Genomic DNA, 24,621 nt, shown 5'->3' with positions numbered 1-24,621 from the left:
TTTTCTGATGTCCCTAGCAATTCACAAACGTAGCGGAGTCATGGTCCGGTGGCAAAAAATATTTCTCGTTTGAATTCAGATATTTGCAGCATATGCAACAAGCGGGATGCTTTATCTTCTGTCGTCGACACGTGCAGTGCCGATATTGTTATCTTGACAAAGACATGGCTTTCATGCAAAATTGAAGACCGTGAAATTTTTTAATACGACGGTGTTTACCGTTTCTATCGACATGACCGTGATGTGCGATGGAGTGGCGGTGAACTTATCGGCGTTCGTGATTCGATTACCACTGCTGCAATTGAGCTTGCGTCACCATTAGATCTAGTGTGCACGCGCGTTGGCTTCGAATGCAAAAATTTTATCATTTGCGTCGTTTACAGCCCCCCCCTCCTCAGCTAACACATTTTGTTCGGATCTTCACGATGCCTTAAATAGTCTAATTTTACGGTTCCCTTCCACGCCACTAACACTCCTCGGGGACTTTAACTTTGCTGGCATTAACTGGCATACTTATCCCCCTTCAACGCAAGAGTGCTGTTCTAAATATTCGGAATCCATCAGCCTTTGCCTCAATTTTAACTTGCACAAGCTTGTTCCGAAGCCTACTCGATGTTCTGCAAAATGGGCTAATATTCTATCTATAATCCTCACTACATCCCCGGAATTTGTTTCGCCTCTAACTTACCTACAGGGTATTACCGACCATTGTATAATCTAGTGTAATTTGCAGTTAACCATCCCATCTGCTACATCGTCGAAAGTTATACGTGATTACAGAAATGCGGATTTTACCGCAAATAATAACGAACTAGAAACTGTCATCACTGACATCATTCCAAGTTTCCACTCTCAGTTGGTTGAAGAAAACTGGTCAATATTCAAAGAAAAAGCCAACTCCTTAATTAACCGGTACATCCCGCAAAAACGCATTTATTCTAATTCTCGCGCACCTTGGTTCAACACGCGTCTTAAACGTTTACTGAACAAAAAGAAAAGGCTTTTCCGACGAGCAAAATTAACTGGCAATCATGAGCGTTGGAATGCTTACACAATACCACTGAGCGACTACAAGAATGCTGTAGCAGAGACTAAAGCAACATTTTATGAGCACACGTTGTCTTCTTTCTTGAAAGACAACCCACAGAAATTTTGGAGTGTGGTTGACGATAAAAAACCTAGTGCCATTGAACTGTGTGATCTTAAGAACGAACCTGTCGATCGCAGTGGCTGTTGTGAAGTCTTGATTGACGCATTCCTTTCTGTATTTTAGGATTCTGTGCTGTGCGCAAGCGCTATTTTTTTTTGATGTGCTATATTTTCCAATGCTTCCTATTACCATTCACCTTGATGGCGTGGTAAAGTTGATACTGACCTCAAAACTTTCTGCATGCAGTGGAGTAGATGGTATCAACACGAAATTTCTTAAGGGGACTATTACTTATTCATCTATAATTCTGAGCGAAATCTTTGCTCAGTCACTTCAAACCACCATCCTTCCGAATGATTGGAAGGCAGGGATGGTGATTCCCGTACATAAGGCTGGCAGTCGGTACTCCCCACTTAATTACAGACATATATCCCTAATCAGCGTTACCTGCAAATAATGGAGCACATAATTTATTCACACCTGGTTTCATTTCTCGAGTCAAATTTATTTTTCACCCCCTACCAACACGGATTTAGAAAACACTATTCCTGCGAAACACAGCTTTTTTCATTCACTAATGATTTATTCCAGGCGATGGATGCTAGCGTTAACACTGACTGCATTTTTTTAGACTTCGCCAAAGCCTTCGATACTGTTTCACACGCATTACTTTTAACTAAATTCAGTAACCTCAACATTGATCCAAACGTGCTTGCTTGGATAAAATGTTTTTTGTCTAACCGTTCCCAATTTGTTTATGCTAACGAATACTTCTCTTCCACTGGTCGAGTAACTTCCGGTGTACCGCAACGGTCAGTTCTAGGACCATTATTATTTTTAATTTATATTAATGTCTTCCCTGACCAAATTAAATCATCAATTAAATTATTCGACGATGACTGTGTTCTCTATCGTGTCATTTCTAACTCTGGCGACTGCGATACTCTTCAATCAGACTTTGACATAGTAACATCGTGGTGTTCTAGATCCCAAATGAAGCTCAACGCTAATAAATGTAGGGCGATGCGTGTGTCCCGTGCTGTCAGAAATACCACCCTTCCTACATACAATATTAACAACATACCTGTAGAAAATGTTTCATCATACAAATGTCTTGGTATCTAAAATACACACAATCTTATATGAAACATTCATATAAAATACGTTTACGGTAACGCTAATCACATGCTTGGGTTTTTACGACGCTATTCTTCATATAAATTACATTTACTGTAACGCTAATCACATGCTTGGGTTTTACGACGCAATTCTTCATATAAATTACATTTACTGTAACGCTAATCACATGCTTGGGTTTTTACGGCGTAATTTTTCATTTTTCATGACAAGTTGCTTCTGTACAAATCCTCAGTGAGGCTTAAACTTGAATATGCATGCTCCGTTTTCGACCCTTCTACTCTAAAGCTAAAAAATACCATCGAATCCATTCAAAACCGAGCTGCTCGTTTTATTATTTCGAATTATTCTCGTCATGGAAGTGTCTCGTCAATGAAACTAACCCTTGACTTGCCTAACCTAGAGTTACGTCGTAAATACTTTCGCCTATGCCTTTTTCACAACATTCATTATACTAACGAAACACTTAAGGATGACCTAATCTCCCCGCCATCATACATATCGTCACGCACGGATCATCGTTTTAAGGTTGAAATTCCAACTTGTCGCACCAACTTTTATTTTGATTTCTTTTTACCAAGAACAACGAATGACTGGAACCGTCTCCCTGCCTCCATCACTGCCATTTATGACGCCACAAACTTCAAGAATATTGTTAGCGATATTGTTTGTAATAATCACCACTCCTCGCTGTAATGCCCCCGGGCCTTGAGAGTATGACAAGAAATATCTTTGCCGTCCCTCGCCCAAGTTTGCGCTGCTAAATGTCTTGGATCACATTCAAGCTGACAGGCTGACCTCTGGAGTAATTGGTGACATATTGACAATCGATGCCTTCATATAATAATGGAGCAACGCAAGAGCCACACGAAGAATTGCTTCGAAGTAGCTATATCACCGTTTATACTGGTATATGCACAGATTCTCCTTTAAACCAGCTTCCTGTAACTGTTGTTACAACGTTTACGGGGTGTTTCAGCTAAATTTAGCCAGAGCTTAAAAAGGTGCCGATGAAGTCTAGGACGGCGCGACCAAATGCACGTTGTTCACTTTTGTGTGTCGTGTGTCACGCTGTTTTTTCTATGTTGGTTCATTAGATAATTACTCAAGAATAATTAGCCAGCCCCTGAAGCAATTGAGCAAAGAAAACAATTCCGATGAGGAAGTTGCAAAGTAGACTTCATAACGTCCAAATAAACAGCTTCTATCATTCTATTTATTACGTGTTAGTGTTTTTTTAGCTTACTGCGGATGCCCGCAGTAAGCTAAGATGTCCCCTTGCGCGTCGTGCTTGTACTGCTCCCAGGCGTTCCGCGCACAAACGGACGTCTCATTTAGCCGGGTGTGCTGCTGCTGCTGCATCTGCTTATAGCTATCATGAACAGCCCTGAGGGAAGCACATCCATGATAGAGTCTGTAAGCGTGACTGAATAAGGACGTAGAAACAGCTACACCGAGACAGCACTACTTTCATCTAGATATTTTATTTTCGCACGCATCGATGAATAGATACCGTACGAGCGGAAACAAACGTAAAAGAAAAAATGACATTCATTGGTGCACGTGGATGAACCCTACACGTGTGCAATGCATGGTGAAAACATGTACTGCAGTGTTTACAACGGTAAATCGAGGAATCTTATCTGCTTTTCAGATAGCGACTCTGATGGCTTGCTCACGTACTTTTCCTTCTAATTTTGCAATTTCGCAGGCCTCCACAATCTTTCTTGTCATCTTTCTATGAGCCCTATACAATATTGAAGTACTTTGAAACATTGGTTTGCAGAAGCAATCTCGAGCCGAGATTGCCGTAGTGACGTTATATCGATGCTATTTTGGTCTCCCATTGATGCAACTGCCAGTTTGACCAACATACGTTCTTCCGCACGAAAGCGGTATGACATCTCTGGTAAAGCACATCGCTGGCCTAAATCGCACAGCCAACACCTTCGCCACTGCCCTGTGGCCTCTTAAGCGGCAGTACGCCCTGCTATATCCTGTGTTTTTTGTACGTGGAAAGTTTGGGGTGCTGCAATCACGGCGTGCGAGCAAGTATGTCACGTAGTATTTTTGGTACATCGAGGGCATCTGCAGCAAGCTGAAAAACACTAATAGTTATTATATAGAAAGTTCTAAATTACCTAATAGGACGTTTTGCAAAGTTAAATACAACTTTCTAATTGGAATTTCCTGCCTAACTTATTTGCTTCAGAAAGTGGGTAATTAATCACGACTAACTATCCAATTAAGAAAATAAAGAAAGAGTAGTGCGGCACACTACATAAAAATTGTGCGACATGCATTTGGTCGCGTCGGCTTAAACCCCTGCCAAGAGGCCAACTTAAGTGCAGTTACGGAGAGTGCCATTCGGTTTCAAGTGCACTTTCCCAAATCTAAAGATTGCAAGCGGAGTGTGCTCGCAGAAGAACGCACTCCGGTGAGAGTGCGTACACGGAACACACTTTGCAGGCCGAGTCAATAGCCTCGCCGCTAAATGTAATGCATAGAAAAAGACAAAGAAGTTCATTTCAGTTGTTGAGCGGCTTTTAACAAAATAATTAGAACAGAACTCACTGATATTCTATTCTAGCAGGATCAAATGGCGGCTCGTCGCACGCCCCCATCTAGTTCTGGATTCGCTAGGCATTCGTCTTGGCCGGCATTGACTTGCAACACTCTTATAATAAAAATAATTTTGTTTTTTTGTTGAGTAAGAATAGGTGAAGATTAGTCTTTATTTATAATAGAACTCAAGCAATCACCTATTAGGAATTTTCCTTAATTTTATTCTACATCTTCAACTAAACTATCTTAATCTGTCGCCATTATTTTTTACTGCGAGTGCACCTTGTTTTCTCGTTTAGCACCGCGTAGCCTTAAGTGTCGCCCAAGGTCCCGAAGTAAACTCCCCGTAAGTGCAATTATCTTCTCCGCTTGACAGCGGTATTAGAGTGCATCGCCATATTTTTTTAACTTTTGCTAATGTTAGCTGAAACACCCTGTATGAAAGAATTACGCGACAGGTGAGCTCACAGTTTGTCTAATGTTTTTCTGCGGACTTCGAAGGTTGCGATGAACAAAAGATTTTTTTCGCGCTCGTGGCATGCTTTATCGATTTTTTCAAGATGAAATATCACTCACGTAATTTGGCCTTCTGCGCCTTCAGGTCTTCTGCGCATGTTATGTGCAATACTCGCAAATTTTCTGTGACCATCCGCGAACGTTAAAATATTTTCGCACCTCACCGTTAGTGCCTTGCCCAGGAATATATAGTTAGCCTTGACATGGTTTATCAGTGATACATATTGGGATAGAAGCTTCAAAGCCTACAATCGGTGCGGTTTGTCTTTGTTCATTGCATTCATGACGTTATCTCTACCGATACGGGAGATGAACTTAGTGATTATGTTGATTATGTTGGATTGTGTCTTATTTGTGGTTGGAACTCGATGTACAATCTCTAGATCAGATTTATTAACATCAACCTCCCGGTCAACCTAAATGGTCTTCACCACAGCCAGAAGGTTCTCTGTTTGTCGTACAGGGACACCCTTAATTTACACGTTGTTACGGCAGCTGTGTTATTGTATCTCCGTTAGTTATTTTCTTGTTTCTTTTGCCTCAGTCATGAGCCGAATGATATTTTTCTTGAAGACATCGTTCTCAGTTCTAACGATTCCACTCTCGTTATTCATTTCAGTCATTTCTAATTTGGATTCTTCGAGCGTCGTGGAATGAATTCCATCGATACTTTTATGGGCTTATTCATTTCTTATTAATTTAGACAAGTCTCTATTTAGTGCGCCATGCTTTCGCCTAATCAACTGCCTTATCGGGTGTATCTCTTCTTCCATTGTTGGCCTAAATCATCCTTCAGTTAACCATTTTTAACATCAAGACGAGTACTCAAGTTCGCTAGTGTTTCGCTAAGTTTTTTTACTGTTCTAGGGAAAACAGGGGGAAGGCAGGAGATGGAAATTCAAGACGTCGAGCAAAACAAGAACAAGGTGAAAGCGGTCACCAATGTTTCTAGAAGCGGCTTGTCTTTTTCAAGGCGACATATGCTTTCCTCGGCACTGTTTATATAGGTAGGCTTCCTCTAAAATCGGAGAGGGAGTAAGGCAGGCGGGTGCTGCAATTATCGAAGGTGTGTTAGCGGCGTGGGTGTAGAATTGCGAAAAAAGGAGTGCTATGCACTAGGTCGCTGACACGGCCGTCTGCCAGCCGAGTGTCAACGGCAGTGTGTCAATCGGCGTGTCAACGGTGTTCACAGCCCCCTCTACTGTCTGCTTATCTGGTGGTCGTGGGCTATCGTGTTCCTGAAAGAGAAAATAGAAGGAACGGCACAAACCGGTGCTCGTGAAAAAATAAAATAAATAGAATACTGAAATGGAATAAATAAGCTAATGCATAAAAAATACATAAAAAAAGAAAGTGAAGAAAGGGCACTAAGCAACCAAACTAAGTGTCTTTCTCTATAGGGTGAAATTTACCATAATTAATATATTCTAAAGTTCCCTTTGAAACGTTAATGCCTATTGGTTGCAATGACTTGTACTTAGGGATAAGGTTCGATTGTCGGTAGTTTTTTTCGAGTTGGGAACGGAAATTTGAGTGTAAGATGTCGAGTTTCAGTTCCTCAAAGGTATGACCTATATGGTTCAATTGCTCGGCGATGGCTTTGGCAAGCTTTCTAGCTGTGTCCTCGAGATATCCTTTTATCTGACGTTCACTGAGTGTCCAGCTTCCACCGATATATTCTTTCTTACAAAAAGAACATTCAAGAATATAAATTACATGCGAACTTGTGCAAGAAAAGCTACTTTTGACTTCGTGTGTATCATCATCATCATCATCATCATCAGCCTGGTTACGCCCACTGCAGGGCAAAGGCCTCTCCCATATTTCTCCAACAACCCCGGTCATGTACTAATTGTGGCCATGCCGTCCCTGCAAACTTCTTAATCTCATCCGCCCACCTAACTTTCTGCCGCCCTCTGCTACGCTTCCCCTCCCTTGGGATCCAGTCCGTAACCCTTAATGACCATCGGTTATCTTCCCTCCTCATTACATGTCCTGCCCATGCCCATTTCTTTTTCTTGATTTCAACTAAGATGTCATTAACTTGCGTTTGTTCCCTCACCCAATCTGCTCTTTTCTTATCCCTTAACGTTACACCTATCATTTTTCTTTCCATAGCTCGTTGTGTCGTCCTCAATTTGAGTAGAACCCTTTTCGTAAGCCTCCAGGTTTCTGCCCGGTGTGTATCTCCAGGTGTGTATAACTACCTTTAATATTAAAGTCTCTCTGAAGGTTCTGCAGGTCTTGCACCTGGGGCAACAATATGCTTTTATTACGGGGGAATGATGTTGGCTGATGTTTGCGTGCACTAATATGTCTTTAAAGTTTCTGTTGCGGTGATAGGTAACCCTTTGTAGGTCCGGGAACGCTTTTCTCAGAAGCTCCTTTGCAGACAGTATTGGATGGTATTTTCGTAGGATGGGGCGGTATTTTCGTAGGATGTTGCTTATGTCTGGGAGTGCATTCAAATATTTTTTATAAAGGCTAGTGGTCTCTCAGGTTCTGGTGTATTCTGTTTCTTAGCTAGTACTGACTGTCTCTGCAATCTTGAAGCGACATGATAAGCTCTATTGAGAGTAACTAGTGGATAGTTTCTTTCTGCTAGCGTTTTTTAAGGTCATTTGCGTGGTCAATATGAACGTTGTCTTCGCTGCTTATTCTTCTTATTCGTTTCGCTTGTCCGACAAAAATTCCTTGCTTGCAGTGTCGCGGGCGATGACTGTTGTAGTCTAAATACGGCAGGCTATACGAAGGCTTCCGGTCAGGTGGCGTTCTCAGTTTTCCCTGATCTATGTAGACCGTCCTGTAGAGGCAGTGTATTTGACTAGGGAAGTGGCGAGCAGTAAATTTAATGCTCGGATGAAAATGACTGAAATTGCCCAATACATCGATTACAGCGTTTGTGCCGTATTCCCATATTATAAGTATGTCGTGAATGTAACGAAGATAGCTGTGGGGTTTTATGGGGTAGGATTTATAAGCCGGCTTCAAGTTATCCCATGAAAATCTTCACATACGTGGGAGCGAATGGCATTCCCATGCTAGTGCAGAAAGCTTGCAGCTAGTGAATAGAATCGGATTCCAAATAGTTGAGCCCAAAAACTAACCTAAGGTGCGATAGGTAAAATTCAGCAGTGTGCGCTTGGGGATTGCTTGCGAGGGATTGCTATAAGGCTTCAATTCCTTCAGCCATGTGTATGTTGGTGTAAAGGGCAGAAATATCCAAAGTGACTAGAATAGCGCGGTCGGAAAGTATTTGGTTGGCGCTGATGCCCTCGATATTTCGAAGGAAGTGCGGCGTGTCCTGAACAAGCGATTGGAGGGTGGTAGGGACTCTTGACAGGTAGAGATTTAAAAATTTAGATAGTGACTCGGTTTGTGTATTGTTAATAGACACAATAGGCGGGCCTAGGATTTCTGCTGTAAATATTTATTCGATGGGAACTTTATGTATTGAGGAAGAAGATAAAACGGCCTGCTTCTTTATTCTTGGGCCTCATGAAGGGATGTTGCGATTGCGCGATTAGTTCTCTGGACAGGAGCTCCACTATGGTGCTTTTCACGGTATTGCTGTAGTCTGAAGTTGGGTTAGAGCCGTGTTTTCTGTAAGGGGTGTGGTTGCATAGTTGTTTGGAGGCCTCTTTTTGGTGCCTTTCTATATGCGAGATTACGTTACTGCCGCATTTGTGTGTTGGTTTTATTATAATGTCATTCCATTACGCAAGTGGTTCCATTACGCAAGTGCTGAGCGTGGGACACATTTTTGCATTCCTGGAAATGCCGCACTGACCCTAGAACATTATTCGTGATCACCTTTATGTAAAAATGCAGGTCTGTGTACTGATCGGCTTCTGGTATCCAGGTGCTTGGCAGTCTAAGGAAGTCTCTATCTTGTTTTCCTACGTTTCGCATATCGAAAGAGAACTCTTTGATGCGCATGCGTCTTGAAAACTGTTATATCTTTGGGGCGTTCGCGTTCGCTTACTGCGTTGTTCTTCCCAGTTAGCGCCAACGCTGAAACACACGCCTGAAATCTTCAACAGCAACTCACACGCACGTTCCACCAAATATACAGCCCAAGAAGCGTTTACACAGACGGCAGACACTGAATCAACTCCACCTGAACAACACCCTGCGGAACCACCCGCGAAGCATTCACGAAAACAGCTACATACACTAATAATCAGATAGATACACAGACAGACATTGGTGCAGGCCTACATAAGAAAACAAAGAGTAAAAAGACACCGCCTGAAGATTTTTCGCCCAGGAGGTCTGCCCGAACCAAACAGAAGTGGCTACCACGCACTACGGATAGCACACGCAACAACAAATCTCGCCGGTTCCTCCAATCCCGCAAACTCACCGCCAAACAAACAAAGACTTAGAATAGCTGCATTAAACAAAAAGAAATCGCAAAAGCTCTCAGAATTAAGGTTAGATATGCCCTCGGCTCTTTACCCTCAAGGATATTATTGAAGTGGAAAGCGGTCCTCTAAAATGCGTCGCTCTCTTTATTTGATATTCCCGTAGAACTACACCAGGAACAACTTACGATAATTCTTAATCAGCTCGACAGCATAAATTTATCTCAACAGGCAAAACAAAGAACTTGCACAACCTAGGGAAAAAAGTAATAGGTAAATACCAATACAAAGGGTATTAGATGTAATTAAGAAAACGGACGTAACCCCTGGAACACATGGATCCACCGATATTGCTACAGGCGAGCATCCGGAACACTGTAGCAACGTACAAGGCATATTCCAGAGCCTAAGCCTCGCTGAAGTTGATCTCCTGAATCATGGTCTAACGTTTTGTCCCACGAACAACGCAGTAAAGAACATGAACTCCACAAAAATATAACAGAGTTTTAAAGACACATGCGCATAAAGGAGTTCTTTTTCGATAGTCCAGACGTAGGAAAGCAAGATAGAGACTTTCTCAGACCACCTAGCAAATGAACTTATGAAGCCGAACAGTGCGCAGGCCTGAATTTATCCGTAAAGCTAATCTCAAAAGAAATTCTAGAGTCAGCGTGGCATTGCCGGAAACCCAATAATGTGGCCCACCGCCGAGCACCAAATCCTTAAAACACTTGCGCAAAGGAATGATATTGTAATAAAACAAGTAGACAAAGGCGGCAGTATCGTAATCTGGCCTATAAAAAGTACAAGAATGAGGCCTACAAATAATGAGCAACCACACAGATTACAGAAAACTCGACTATAACCCAACTTCAGGCTATAGCAATGCTGTGCAAAGCACAGTAGTGGTGCACCTGTCGAGCGAACTCATCACGCAATCTGAATATTTTTATTTATTTATCTATCTATTTTAGTACCCTAAGGGCCCTTTAGGGCATTACATAGGGGGGGGGGACGTAAAAGTTCAAGCATGAGTGAAATGTGTACAATGCAAATATATGAAGGCATTACGAACCATAAAAAAATGACCTAAACATCTAGCAGAAGCAAACAAAAAAGAGAGAAAGAAAGAAAGCAAGAAAGAAAGAAAGAGAAGGGTAAAGAAGTTTATACCATGTTTAGTAGCGTGAAACACGCATAAGAACCTATAATGCGATGCAAACAATCAGTACTCATCAGAACACGAGCTTAACGATACAATCGAATGATGATTTGGTAAACAGCCTACACAGATACATATCATATGAAACGGAATGACTTTTATGCAATTCCAAGCGCATGAAAACACGGTTTCAGTAGATATTCAAGCAAATGTGGGCTCGGACAGGTTGATACACTCTAAAAAGATTAGCAGTGCTGCATGAAATGATCACGATTCCTTAAGCGAGACAATGTTTGCAGGTAGCGAGTTCCACTCAGCAATGGATAAAACTAGAGGGAAATTTGGATAAGCGTTAGTTCTGGCAAATATAGGTTTATCTTTATGAACACGGTCTGTGCGCGTCGAGATGTGGAGAGCCAGGAGAATATGGGCTCGAGCGAATTCAATGTTGCTGTTGTAAAGGCTATGGAAGAAGGACAACCGCAATAACTTCCTGCGCATGTCAAGTGAAGAGAGATTAAGTAATTTCTTTAAGGCGGACACACTTTGATATCGAGAGAATGAAGTAAAGATGAACCACGCAGCTTTATTTGGAACTGATTCGAGTAGGCTCATGAGGTTAGAGCGATGGAGGTGCCAAATTATGGACGTATATTCTAAAGAAGGCCTGATAAGAGAATTGTATGCGCAAAGTCTGGTATCTGTGTTAGCAAGGTGTAAGTGGTGTTTAAGGTAACCAAGTTGTTTGCATGCTCTTTTGGGGATGTGTTCAATGTGAGCATTCCAGCCTAAATTGGAGGTAAACAGGACACTCAAGTACTTGATTGAAGATACAAAGTCAACAGTAATGCCGCGTATTGTATATCGGCCAGAGGTAGGTCGAGTTATCGAAGCATATTTGGCGTGTTTAATTTTGGCTGCGTTAATTTCCACCTGCCATTCCACCTGCCACCTACCAGTCAGTTAATTTTGTTAAATCAGACTGCAGCACAGAGATTTCGGCAGGGCAGCTTATTTCATTATTGGCGGCGAGGAGTTACGGAGTCGCCATCTATCGGAAGCGCCTCGCTGGCGTAGTATGAGGGATCACGTGGCGCGCTCCTCATAGGTTTTGCTGTCAGCGCTCACTGAAAACACCACGCGCGAGCTCTCCCGGACATTTCTGTAAGTACTTTCGAAACGAGAGAAGTTTCTTACTGTCTAAATAATAATCTTGGGCAAACTGAAAGCACACAATCGTTTACAGACGCTATCTCTTTACCGAATACGTACAGTGAACGCCACTGCGCGCGGTCGCCGCGATGGAGTCTACCGAACCGGCTTGCGTGAAAGGTAGGTAAACGCTCAGAGCAAACTATCTGAAATATGTTCTTATAGTGTTTGTATAACTAAATGGAGCGTAATAGAATGAAGCCTCAATGAAGCGATCGCGCAGATTCGCAGCGACCGACTGCGCGTCTGCCTGCTTGTCCGCGCACTGTTTCGCTTTCTCCGCGCGCGCGTTTTCGCACCGTGCCATGAGCTTTAGGCCGCAGAATATGAGCATTTGACAGTATACAAGCAACCATTGTTACGTGGGCGCTATCAGAGCTGTTCAAAAATAATTTCATCGTAGAGACTTCGACGCCTACGGGGACTGTGATGTGCCGTCGTGACGATTCAATCTTTTTTTTCTTCTAAATTCTTTTTTCAATACTATTTCTCGAGTTGCGTCGCACTGTATGTTTATCGGTGTTCTCAGCGTGCGATTCCCCGCTGCTCCTTTTTTTGTAATCCAGTGCATTAATTCATAACACAAATATGACCATATGCCATGCTTTCTTTAAATGTGCTTCTTACCGCTGCCTTTCCACTCCACTGAACTTGCCAGTTTCTATAGCATCGACAGGTTCACAGACCGAACCGTCATGACATTAGTCGGGCAGCAGACTCGGGCGAGCGTCTCAGTGAGCGTTTTCAGAACATCGCAGACCGAACGCCGTAGCAAAAATCTTCCTCGCGTCTGTGCTTGCTGCATACCCGAGTTGTAGCCGATGACTGTTTGCCGGTTTTATGTTTCGCGAGCCAAGCTTCACACAGCTTCTTGTCCTGCGGCTACGTGTGAATAAGGCTGACACCTATGGCTGACACCGTGCTCCGTTGCGTGCGTCCGGCATTGCGGCACCGAGCAGTAGCCTACCATGTTGTGCGCCTTCAAAGGCAGCCACTACCTATTGTAGTGCTTTGAAGCGTTGTAAAGGCGACCCTCGAAGCGGGAAAATCTCGCCACTAAATGAGGACCGCAGCGCATGAGGGAATTTAAACTCTCGTTTTCAGCTCGCTTCAGTGCGCCCGAAGCAGCCGACGCGGCCGCTATGTCCACGTGATCCCTCCTAGCACGTCACGCCGATGGTGGCGCCAGCTTTTCCAGTGGTGGAGCTCGAGGCCAATACAAGACGCAGTCATCTGCAGAGAGACGTATTTGTGAGGTAATATTAGTTGCGATGTCATTGATGTATATTAATAATAGTAGTGGCTCAAGGACGGATCCTAGAGGAACTCCCGAAGTGACGCGAGTGCGGTTAAAAAGCAGTCGTTGAGACTGATTTCTTGAAATCGGTTCGTTAGAAAATCTTCAATCCATAGCTTCGTGTTGTAGTCAAGGTGTAAGTATCTAACGTTCAGTTTTAGTCGATCATGAGGTACCCGGCCGAAAGGTTTAGAAAAATCAATAAAAATGACGTCTGTACTAATCAATCTGTGCCGAGAAATGTGAATATGTGTTACAAGTTCATAAAGTTTCGTCTAACATGAGCGATTTTGGTGAAAGCCATGTTGGTTATTGAGGAGCAGGTTATTATCTTGATGATAGGCTATAATGTGAGAGTATAGGATGTGTTCCAGTAATTTGCAGCAAATAGATGAATATCGCTTCTTCATGCCCAAGTACAAAGAACCAGGTAGTTTTTATATTTTTCCTAAAATACATAAACTTCACGCCGAAGAAAAATTTACAGCAGCACTCCCAGGTTCGCCTATTGTGTCTAATAGCAACAGACGAACTGAGTCACTTTCTAAATTTTTAAATCTCTACCTGTCAAACGTCCCCACCACCCTCCAATCGCTTGTTCAGGACACGCGGCACTTCCTTCGAATTATCGAGGGGATCAACGCCAACCAAATAGTTTCCGACCGCGCTATTCTAGTCACTTTGGATGTTTCTGCCCTCTACACCAACATACACATGGTTGAAGGAATTGAAGCCTTATCGCAATCCCTCGCAAGCAATCCCCAAGTGCGCTGCTGAATTTTACATATCGCTCCTTAGGTTAGCTCTCTCGCTCAACTGTTTGGAATTGGATTCTATTCACTACCTGCAAACTTTCGGCACTAGCATGGGAACGCCATTCCCTCCCACTTACGCGAGCGTTTTCATGGGACAGCTTGAAGCAGACATGTTGAACTCCTACTGCTGGAAACCTCACCGCTATCTTCGTTTTATTGACGACATATTTTTAATATGGGAACACGGCACAAGGGTAATAATCGATGTATTGAGTAATTTCAATAATTTTCATCCGAGTATTAAATTTACTGCTTACCACTCGCCTAGTCAGATAAACATCCAGGACATGACGGTCTACATAGAAAACAGAAAACTGAGAACGACACTTTACAGGAAGCCTACGGATAGCTAGAAATATCAAGACTACAACAGTCAACACCCGCTACACTGCAAGCAAGTAATTTTCGTTGCACAAGCGAAAGAAAATATTAAGAAGCATCTGCAGCCAAGAGAACCATTATATTGTCACGTAGTAGTGACGGTGAAGAAGAAAGCCAAACTGTGATTATAGAAACTGGCGTTTTATTGGGCGAACTTGTGCCCTCACATGCAGGCTATGCTCAAAGAACAGCAATAGCGGCGAACACACTCGGCGATAGTCGGAAATCTGACCAGCTGGCCAAGCGCGTCGGCTTTAATACGTCAGTCGGCGAACGTTCCAGAGTAATCGCTGGGACCCGCGTGCCTTGCACAAAGTTCTACAGTATTCGCGTCGCGCGCACATGCGATCAGATAACACAAGGTTCGGTCAGAGACACCGGATCGAAGCATCGATAACATTACAGAAACTTCTGATACATTTGTTAGGCGGTGAAAGGTGTCGCCCGATAAAGACAGACAAGCACACGTGTCAATACCCCCCTCTTAAAAAGCATCGACCCGATGCTGCAAACAAACGAAAGTAATAAAGAAAAGCACCCGTAGCAAAGAAAACAATAAAATAAGAAAAATCGGCAGTGTCCGTAAAAGGTTTAAGACGCACCACGTGCACCACTCTAGATCGTGCGCGGCGCCGCTGTGAATGCGAAATGCTGTCTGGCACAACCTCATAGTCCAGTGCGCCAATACGTCGAATGACCTTGTAGGGTCGGAAATAGCGTCGCAGTAGTTTCTCACTGAGTCCTCGTCTGAGTATCGGGGTACATACCCAAACACGGTCGCCGGGCGGGTGCTCGACGAAGCGGCGTCGGATGTTGTAGTGTCGGCTGTCGGTAGGCTGCTGGTTCTTGATCCGTAGGTGGGCGATCAGTCGGGCTTCTTCGGCCAGCTGGAGATAGGTAGCGACGTCAAGATTTGCCTCGTCAGTGACGTGCGGCAGCATGGCGTCGAGCGTCGTCATCGGGTTCCTGCAGTAAACCAGCTTAAATGGCGTGATCTGTGTTGTTTCTTGCACCGCCGTGTTGTAAGCGAATGTTACGTACGGCAGGACCACATCCCACGTCTTGTGCTCGACGTCGACGTACATTGCTAGCATGTCGGCGAGGGTCTTGTTCAGGCGCTCTGTGAGACCATTCGTCTGCGGATGGTAGGCAGTTGTCCTCCTGTGATTTGTCTAGCTGTATTGCAGAATGGCTTCCGTGAGCTCTGCTGTAAAAGCCGTTCCTCTGTCGGTGATGTGGACTTCTGGAGCGCCATGTCGCAGCAGGATATTCTCGACGAAAGATTTCGCCACTTCACTTGCGCTGCCTTTCGGTAGATCTTTAGTTTCAGAGAAGCGGGTGAGATAGTCCGTCGCCAAGACGATCCACTTACTTCCGGAAGTTGATGTCGGAAGCAGTCCCAACAAATCCATCCCGATCTGCTGAAAGGGTCGGTACGGAGGCTTGATCGGCTCTAGTAATCCAACTGGCCTTGTCGGTGGTGTCTTGCGTCACTGACAGTCTCGCCAAGTCTTGACGTAACGGGCAACATCGGCGGTTAGGTGCGGCCAGTAATACCTTTCTTGTATCCTCGATAGCGTCCGGGAGAAACCCAGGTGCCCAGCGGTCGGATCGTCATGTAGGGCGCGCAGTACTTCTGGACGCAGCGCCGACAGAACAACAAGAAGGTAGTTGGCGCGGACTTGTGAGAAGTTCTTCTGCACGAGTAGGTTGTTTTGAAGCGTGAACGAAGACAATCCACGTTTAAATGCACTAGGGACAACGTCGGTGTGTCCTTCCCAATACACGACTAGACTTTTAGCTCCGGTTCTCCTCGTTGCTGTTCGGCGAAGTCTTTCGCGCGTATTACTCCAAGGAAGGCGTCGTCATCCTCGTCGTCCTGCGGTGGCGGGTCAATGGGGGCGCGTGGTAGGCAATCAGCATATGAGTGGTTTCTTCCGGACTTGTATGTTACAGTGATGTCGCATTCTTGTAGTGTGAGGCTCCACCGTGCCAGCCGTCGTGAAGGGTCCTTTAAGTTAGCTAGCCAACACAACGCGTGATTGTCGCTGAACACTTTGAATGGCCTGCCATATAGATAAGGGCGAAATTTTGCTGTAGCCCAAACGATGGCGAGGCATTCCTTCTCGGTTGCAGAATAATTACCTTCCACTTTTGACAACGACCGGCTAGCCTAAGCTATCACGTGTTCATGTCCATCTTTTCTCTGGACTAGGACGCCATGGAGGCCTAGGCCACTGGCGTCAGCGTGTATTTCGCTATCGGTGTGCTCGTCGAAGTACGCAAGTGCGGGCAGCGACTGCATGCGCCTTTTGAGTTCCTGAAATGCGTCGGCCTGCGGCGTTTCCCACTTGAACTCGGCGTAACATTTAGTTAGCTGTCTTAGCGGCTCAGCAGTGGGTGAAAAGTCCTTGACAAATCGCCTGTAGTAGGCACACAAGCCAAGAAATCTACGCACTGCCTTCTTGTCAATGGGGCTTCGGGAGCTTTGCGATGGCAGCTGTCTTCAGCGCGTCGGGGTGGATTCCAGACTTGCTGATGACGTGGCCTAGGAACAGAAGCTCATCGTAAGCGAAGCGGCACTTTTCTGGCTTCAGAGTGAGCCCTGATGACTTGATGGCCTCTAGTACTGTTGCAAGCCGCCTAAGGTGATCGTTGAAATTTCCGGCGAGAACGACGACACCATCCAAGTATACGAGACAGGTCTGCCACTTCAATCCTGCTAAAACCGTGTTCATCACGTGCTGGAACGTTGCAGGCGCCGAGCACAGTCCGAATGGCATAACCTTGAACTCGTAGAGGCCGTCTGGGGTGTTGAAGGCGGTCTTTTCGCGATCTCTTTCGTCAACTTCTATTTGCCAATAGCCAGACTTGAGGTCCATCGACGACAAGTATTTAGCGTTGCAGACCCGATCCAATGCGTCGTCTATTCGTGGGAGGGGGTATACGTCCTCCTTCGTGATCTTGTTCAGACGACGATAATCGACGCAGAAACGTAGGGCTCCGTCCTTTTCCTTCACCAAGACTACAGGAGATGCCCAAGGAATTTTAACGGCTAGATGATGTCATCGTGCAGCATTCCGTCGACTTGGTGCCTTATAGCCTCACGTTCTCGCGTAGAAACTTTATAAGGGTTCTGGCGAAGTGGTCGAGCACTCTCTTCCATTATTATGCGATGCTTTGCTACTGGCGTTCGTCGAATCCTTGATGACTCGAAAAGCGTTCTTTGTATCGTCGAAGTAAACTTCTGACTTGTTGTTGCTTAAGCATGGGGCGACTTGGATTTATCTTGAAGTCTGGTTCGGGAACTGCGGTCGTCGGGGTAGATGCGGCAGAATGCGATAGGGCGACGCATTGCAGGTTTCCAGAATTTCCTCGATGTATGCGATCGTCGTGCCCTTGTTGATGCGCTCGAATTCCTGGCTGAAGTTTGTCAGCAACACTTTCGTGCTTCCTGCGTGCAGGTGAGCGGTTCCTCTTGCGTAGCAAATTTCGCGATCGAGCAGCAGACGTTCGTCGTCTTTGATGACGCCTTCTACGTCAGCAGGTGTTTCGGTGCCAACCGAAGTAACAATGTTGGAGTGAGGCGGGATGTTCACTTGATCTTCGAGCACACTCACGGCGTGGTGAATACTAGAGCTCTCCGGCGATATCGCTTGACCTTCCGACAGCGTTATCGATTTTCACTTCAGGGTATGATTGCGCCGTGTCGGTTCAGGAAGTCCTTGCCGAGAATGACGTCTCTTGAACACTGTTGGAGGATAACGAAGGTGGCCGGGTAAGTCCGGTCATGAACGGTAATTCTTGCTGTGCAGATTCCAGCCCGCGTGATGAGGTGTCCTCCAGCGGTTGGAATATGAGGGCCTTCCCATGCAGTTTTAACTTCTGCAACTGGGCGGCGATGTGTCCACTCTTTGCGGTGTAATCGGCCCCTGTGTCCACTAAGGCGGTAACTGAGGGGCGGTCGAGAAGCACGTCGAGGTCGGTGGTTCTTTGTCTGGCGTTGCAGTTAGGTGTTGGCGTCGGATCACAGCCGCGTCGTGTTGAACTGAAGCTGGAACGTCGCGTCCTCAGGTTGTCTTTTGTCATCGTATTCTCTGCTTCCAGATTTCGTCGGGACGGCGGCGTGTCGTTATGTCACCGAGGTATTTTCTTCGACGTCTTCGTGGGCGGCGGAGGATCTTCGTCAGTTCGACGAAAAGCAACCGCACCTCCATCGGTTGCTGCTTTTAGTCTTCCGGATATGGGCTCGCAGACCGGCCCCGGGCTGGGCCAGTGCATGGACGGCGCTGCGGCGACAGGTAGCGGCCTGGTGATGGCGAACGGGACGGTCGTCGAGAGTTCCACTGAGTGGCGGCTATCTAATCGACGATGTCACGAGGGCGCCCCCCAAGCTGTGGACGCGGCGCGTTGACGGCGAACCCTCTCAGTCCCAAGTCGCGGTATGGGCATCGGCGGTACACATGGCCGGCTTCTCCGCAGTGATAGCAGAGCGGGCGGTGGTTGGGGGCTCGCCAAATGTCTATCTTCCTCGCGTAGGTGCGCTGGGCGACGGGTGGGTGTGCTGGCGCCGGCGGTGGCGGTGGACGACGGATTTGCGGTGTTTAAGAGCCCTGGCGCGCTCGCGGAGAGGGGCCTTGACGGCGTGCGATGACGGCGTAGGTCATCGTGTCGGGCTGGGGCTGCGGTAATTGACGTTGCGCCTCAGGAACCCCAAGTAATCGCTGAACCTCATCTTTCATCGGCGATTGTGGCCACTTGAGGCTGCGACGATGGCAGGACCTTGCGCAGTTCTTCGCGCACAATGGCCCTAATGGTCTTTTCAGGGTCGTCGGAACCCAGTCCTTGGATGGTGTACTGCGGCGAGAGCCCCTGGTGGTTATATTGCCGGGTGTGCATCTCCAGAGTTTTCTCGATCGTCGATGCCTCTGCAGAAAACTCAGCTACAGTCTTCCGTCGGTTACGAATAAGTCCGGCGAAAAGTTCTTGCTTCACGCCCCGCATCAAGATGCGGACTTTTTTCTCCTGCGACATTTCCGGGTCGGCGTGCTGTAAAAGACGGGCCATCTCCTCCGTAAAGATCGCGATCTTCTCATTGGGCAGCTGCACTCTGGTTTCTTGTAGAGCTTGGGCTCGCTCTTTTCGCACCACGCTTGTAAATGTTTCCGAGAAGCCGCTTCGGAACCGGCCCCACGTCGTTAAGGTGGCTTCTCGATTGTCGAACCACGTCCTGGCAGCGTCTTCCAGTGCGAAGAAGACATGTCGCAGTTTGTCGTCGCCGTTCCAGCTGTTTAATGCAGCGACCCTCTCATACGTCTCGAGCCAGGTTTCCGGGTCCTCGAATGTTGAACCGCGGAACGTTGGAGGGTCCCTGGGCTGTTGCAGCACGATGGGAGACGCTGGGGCTGCCATTGGGGTTGCCTTGGCCGCAATCTTCTTGGTCTTCTCAGGTAGAAGTCCGTGCTCCGAGGGCAGCGGTTGTAACCGATGTACCAAGAGTTATCTATCGGCACAACATAAACTTCAAAGACATGTTAGTGTAGTCAAAAGGCAGCCAGCATCACTTCCCCGCAATGAAAGCATGTTGTCGCCCCAGGTGCAAAACCTGCAGGCACCTTCAAAGTGACATTAACATTAAAAGCACCTCAACTAGTTACACAGAAGGAAGTAAAAATTAGCTTTACGTGTACACGTTCGGATGTCAATTATATGCTTGAATTTTCATCTTGTCAGAAAGAAGCTGTCGGTGAAACGGTGCAATCAATGAACGTCTCATTAAACTGACATCGCGTGGACACAGCTAAAAAGCTTCCCAATGCCGTCGCCGAACGTCATTTCAACGAAGAATGTCAACATTGAAGAACTTAAGCTCCACAACTTAAAGTCATATTTACTTTCCTAACGAAAAAGAAAATACAGAGAATCATACCTTATCCATAGGTTCAAGACATTGCAACTAATAAGCAAAAACGTTTCAAAGGAAGCTTTAGAATTTATTCGCTATAGTAAATTTAAGCGTTACGCCATGACACTTAGGTTAGTTTGGTTTTACTCAACGTCTTTATTGTTGGAGGAGTTTTGCCACCCTTGTTTCTGGCAAGAAAGAAGAACAAATAGCACTTGCAAAGCAGTGGGGTTAGCTGTAACGCTTATGTTCTACATTTCAGAAAGTGTAGCTGGTATGCACTCTAGATAGAGAAGAAACGATTAGATGTTGCGTTGCGCGAGCCAGCGCGGATTGAAAACGCTGACATTCTTCGACAGAGCCAGTTTTACAGTCTATACATGACGTCAACGTCAGGCGAAGGACGCATGCCCAGTAGTTGGATCATATAGGTCGTAGCTTTCGCTGACACGCCAGGAGCGCCAGTTGCATATTATAGTGCTCTATTCAGGTTTTGGTGCGCTCTGTCGATACATTTGAGCCGACATGTAAATCCTAACTTTATTAAAGAAGTATTTGATACCGAACAAAATTGATCATATGGACACTACAGCTTTTAGGTAAGCGTGCTTGCTAGTGCATGCATTCACATTACACACCTTTGACACCCATACAATGTGCTGTTAGATGGGGACCTACCCAGGAGTATACGCCACTGGACAGCAGTAACGCCGAACCCAAGAGAACCCGCCATGGTTGCTCAGTGGCTATGGTGTTGGGCGGCTGTGCACGAGGTCACGGGATTGAATCCCGGCTACGGCGACCGCATTTCAATGGAGTCGAAATGCGAAAACACCCGTGTGCTTAGATTTAGGTGCACGTTAAAGAACCCCAGGTGGTCAAAATTTCCGCCGTCCTCCACTACCGGGTGCCTCATAATGACAAAGTGGCTTTGCCACGCAAAACCCTATAATAAAAAAAGAACCCAAGAAAGGATAGAAAAAGAATGCTTCGATTTAAAAAAAGATTGATCAGCTTTGACTATCACGCACCGTATCTACACGATGTGCAATCTCACTCAATCTTACGCTGGTGTTCCTGCTATACAGGCTCTAGAATTATTCTAATGTCACTCAGTGTCATGATGCATCTAATGTAATGAATTCTGCAGTTCATAAATTGAAAATTTGCCTTTCGCAGATAGTTTCACCACAAGCTAGTAATATCATTCGCAGCACACCACTGCTGCAGAATATATCTACGAATATATATCTATCGACGAATATATCTACGAATATATATATACGAATATATCTACGTGCCTAATTTCAAAGCAAGATATCATGCGCTAGAAGTATGAAACTGAGCTACCACAGCTGTCTAGTGGCAGAACCAGACAACTGTCTCCTCTACGTTGCATTACTATAAGTGATCCAGTTGTTCACCTTCGCTGCATTGTTTAGCATAAACGTCAAGGTCGAATCTTTCGCCGACTTTAATTCAGCAGGTGTCATGAAGCATATGTATAGTTCCCGCTATTTCTAATAAATGGTATTGTATGCTAGACGTGGCAGTGTTTCATAATTTAAGATTACAAAGTTAGTATTTGAACAAATAATTACATATACTGTTTCACGATTTCCGTAAGAAACGGTAGAAATGTTTACGTAAATTAAAAGCATTACGAAAGCTTTCGAACAGAGAAAACTAAGTGAACGTTTTCTGCAACCACGTGTAATTGATTTAAAAAAAACTGCTTTTTACTGAAATATGACAACTCCGGAAAAAATGAATATGTAAGCGAATTTCCTCGTGATTCCAGCTAGATTTGCCACTAAAGATAAATATTGCTTGCCTGATAAACGAGGAACACTCTCTGTGTGGTTAATATAGACAAAAAGAAAACGTATTTAAAGCATTAAAGCACAAGGCTAATGTCGATTCCTATTATCATTTTTGCAGTTTTGGAGCAACAATGAAGCTGTACTGGTATACCGCACCACATATGGGCTTTCCACCCAATGCCAGTGGTACAGTCGTGAGAACTATAATGACACCGGTGTCACACTCAAAACTGCGAGATTCTCTCACAGTATAAAAATGATGTAAGAGAGCACATTTCCGATGTTCTAAATGGAATATATCTTACTAATATTTTGAAAGCGCAGCTCTTAGGTGCCAGTCTGCGTTGAGCGTCGGCGTCCCTCCGTGTCCATCGGCATAACCGAACAAACGAGCGCAATGAAGGATGAAATAGCGAACGCGGAGCACAGGAGAGGATCAAAGACGGCGATGGCGAAAATTGCGCGAAAAGGAAAGCGAAGGGGGAGAGTCTGGCGAAAACGTGGAGAGGAAAGCAGAGGGCCGCGCGAGGCTGTGACATGGCGGCATTACTTGCCATCTTCGGCTGGTCGCTTCTGAGCGCTCTGGAGCGCTCTCGCGAGCGGCGTTGTCTTCGGCTGGTCGAAAGAGGGTGCGCGCCCTGCGTTCGGCTGGTTCTTTTCGATAGCTCTACTCCATCTTTGAGCGCTTTAAGGCGCTCCGGGCCCTGTTGTCAGAGCAGTCGTCGAGATTGAAACGTCATCGCAGCGCCGCGTCGCTTCAGGCTTGGCGACGGCCCACCATAACCTTGGCAACCTAGGCCACTGCATGCTGGCGTCTCGACGAACGCTCGTCCCGCCGGCACGTCCGCCGGTTTTCCCGGCAGCGCCGGGAGCTTTGGATAGGTGAAACATCGGACGTTGGCAGTAGTCACGTGGTTCCACACACGCCATTTCCTCCTCCGAGAGCGAGTCGCACGTACGGCTTGCGCGTTTGTCCTCTACCTCTGAGCTCGGGGAACGCTGAATCTACCCGACTCTGCTTCGGGGAATGGAGGCGACCAGTCGAAGATACCATTATGTGAACCAATGACGTCATTTCTACGGCATGCGGTGAGCGCTAGGTGAGTGGGTCCACCGATACCAGATATCGAAACAAAGTGCCGGCGTGCGTTTTCGCTTAACTGCGCATGCGCTTCTTCTCCCGCGCCGCCGCCGCTGCGCACCACGCGATGCGCAGCACGCGAGGCTCGCGTGCCTGTGTTCGCTCTTTTTTCCTGAACAATGAGTGACGCAACCAGGTGAATTCAACGCACCTAAAGAGCTGCGCTTGAATTTCGCATGAAGAAGCGTTGTAATCACTGGAGTATTCCTTTCCAGGTTACCTACAGTTTTCTCATGTGAATACTGGACATTCGAAGAATCAAATTCTACGTCGTGTCTTGATGTTTCCGGTAAGATATTCGAAAATTTATTGAACGATATCCCATAAAATCTAACTTCCGTATTGTTTCTCGAAGTGCATTTGCTCTGCTTCGGTGCAGTCTGTACCTTTAGGACACCTATCTTGGGTTGGGAAAACAAATTATTTCTGATAGAGAGTCAGAACTGCTATAAACACACATCAGACAAGAGCATTGGTATACTGTATAATTATATGTATTTTTAGACAATGAATCTTTCTTTCTAATATGAAAGGAGCGTTTCCACGCGAGGAAGCACGTGGGAAAGAAACACGAAGATTGTATACCTAATACAGGCTAAGCTTCGCATAGCGTGAAATGTTTGCAGCAGAAAGCACTGACAAGAACATAAGGGAGAACGGCACATGCTGGCACACTGCGTAGATAACGGCTAATCTAATCGCTCATAAGCGGAAGAGCTACCTAAAGGAAAGCCCATGGAATACGATATTATTTCCATATTGCAAACACCCCGCCAGATCATCTTCGTTAAACCAATTTATTTTCAGACCTTTCTCCTTTTTCAGCCGTCCCTCTTTTCCAGTGTCAGACCCATGCGCGATGCAACTTAATAGACAAAGCTCTAGGAGGGGGCGTGGTATAGATCAATATGAGAGGGTGAAGCCATGAGACAGAACCAAGAGCAAAAAGCGGCTGCATTGCTCCTGTCCAGCTGCAAACACGGGAAGCCAGGTGTCATTGTAGACATGGTTTCAATCCTAAATGTCAAGTCCAATTTTTAGAGAGTCTGCAGAAGGCCAGTTATGGTCTTCTTGATGCTTCATCCCGCCGATGCACTATGCTGTGAAGGAGAGTGAAACTCGGCAGACGTTACAGCTGCCCATCGTTGGC

The 24,621-nt window shown here is 45.7% G+C and overlaps 1 protein-coding gene across 1 annotated transcript in view; it reads left to right on the top strand.

Annotated features, from left to right (window-relative positions):
• The window catches only part of LOC142589012 (uncharacterized), a 143,616-nt gene that overhangs the window by 31,155 nt on the left and 87,840 nt on the right, over positions 1-24,621 (top strand). Inside the window, exons 2-3 of the mRNA XM_075700804.1 lie at positions 22,449-22,591; positions 23,687-23,760. Of these exons, the coding sequence (XP_075556919.1) occupies positions 22,449-22,591; positions 23,687-23,760 (217 nt within the window). The remainder of the gene's footprint in view (positions 1-22,448; positions 22,592-23,686; positions 23,761-24,621) is intronic.

The sequence above is a fragment of the Dermacentor variabilis genome, chromosome 7, assembly GCF_050947875.1.
Source record: "Dermacentor variabilis isolate Ectoservices chromosome 7, ASM5094787v1, whole genome shotgun sequence".
Taxonomy (NCBI): Eukaryota; Metazoa; Arthropoda; class Arachnida; order Ixodida; family Ixodidae; genus Dermacentor; species Dermacentor variabilis.
Note: the sequence above shows the minus strand (reverse complement) of the source record. Positions and strands in the feature narration are given on the sequence as shown.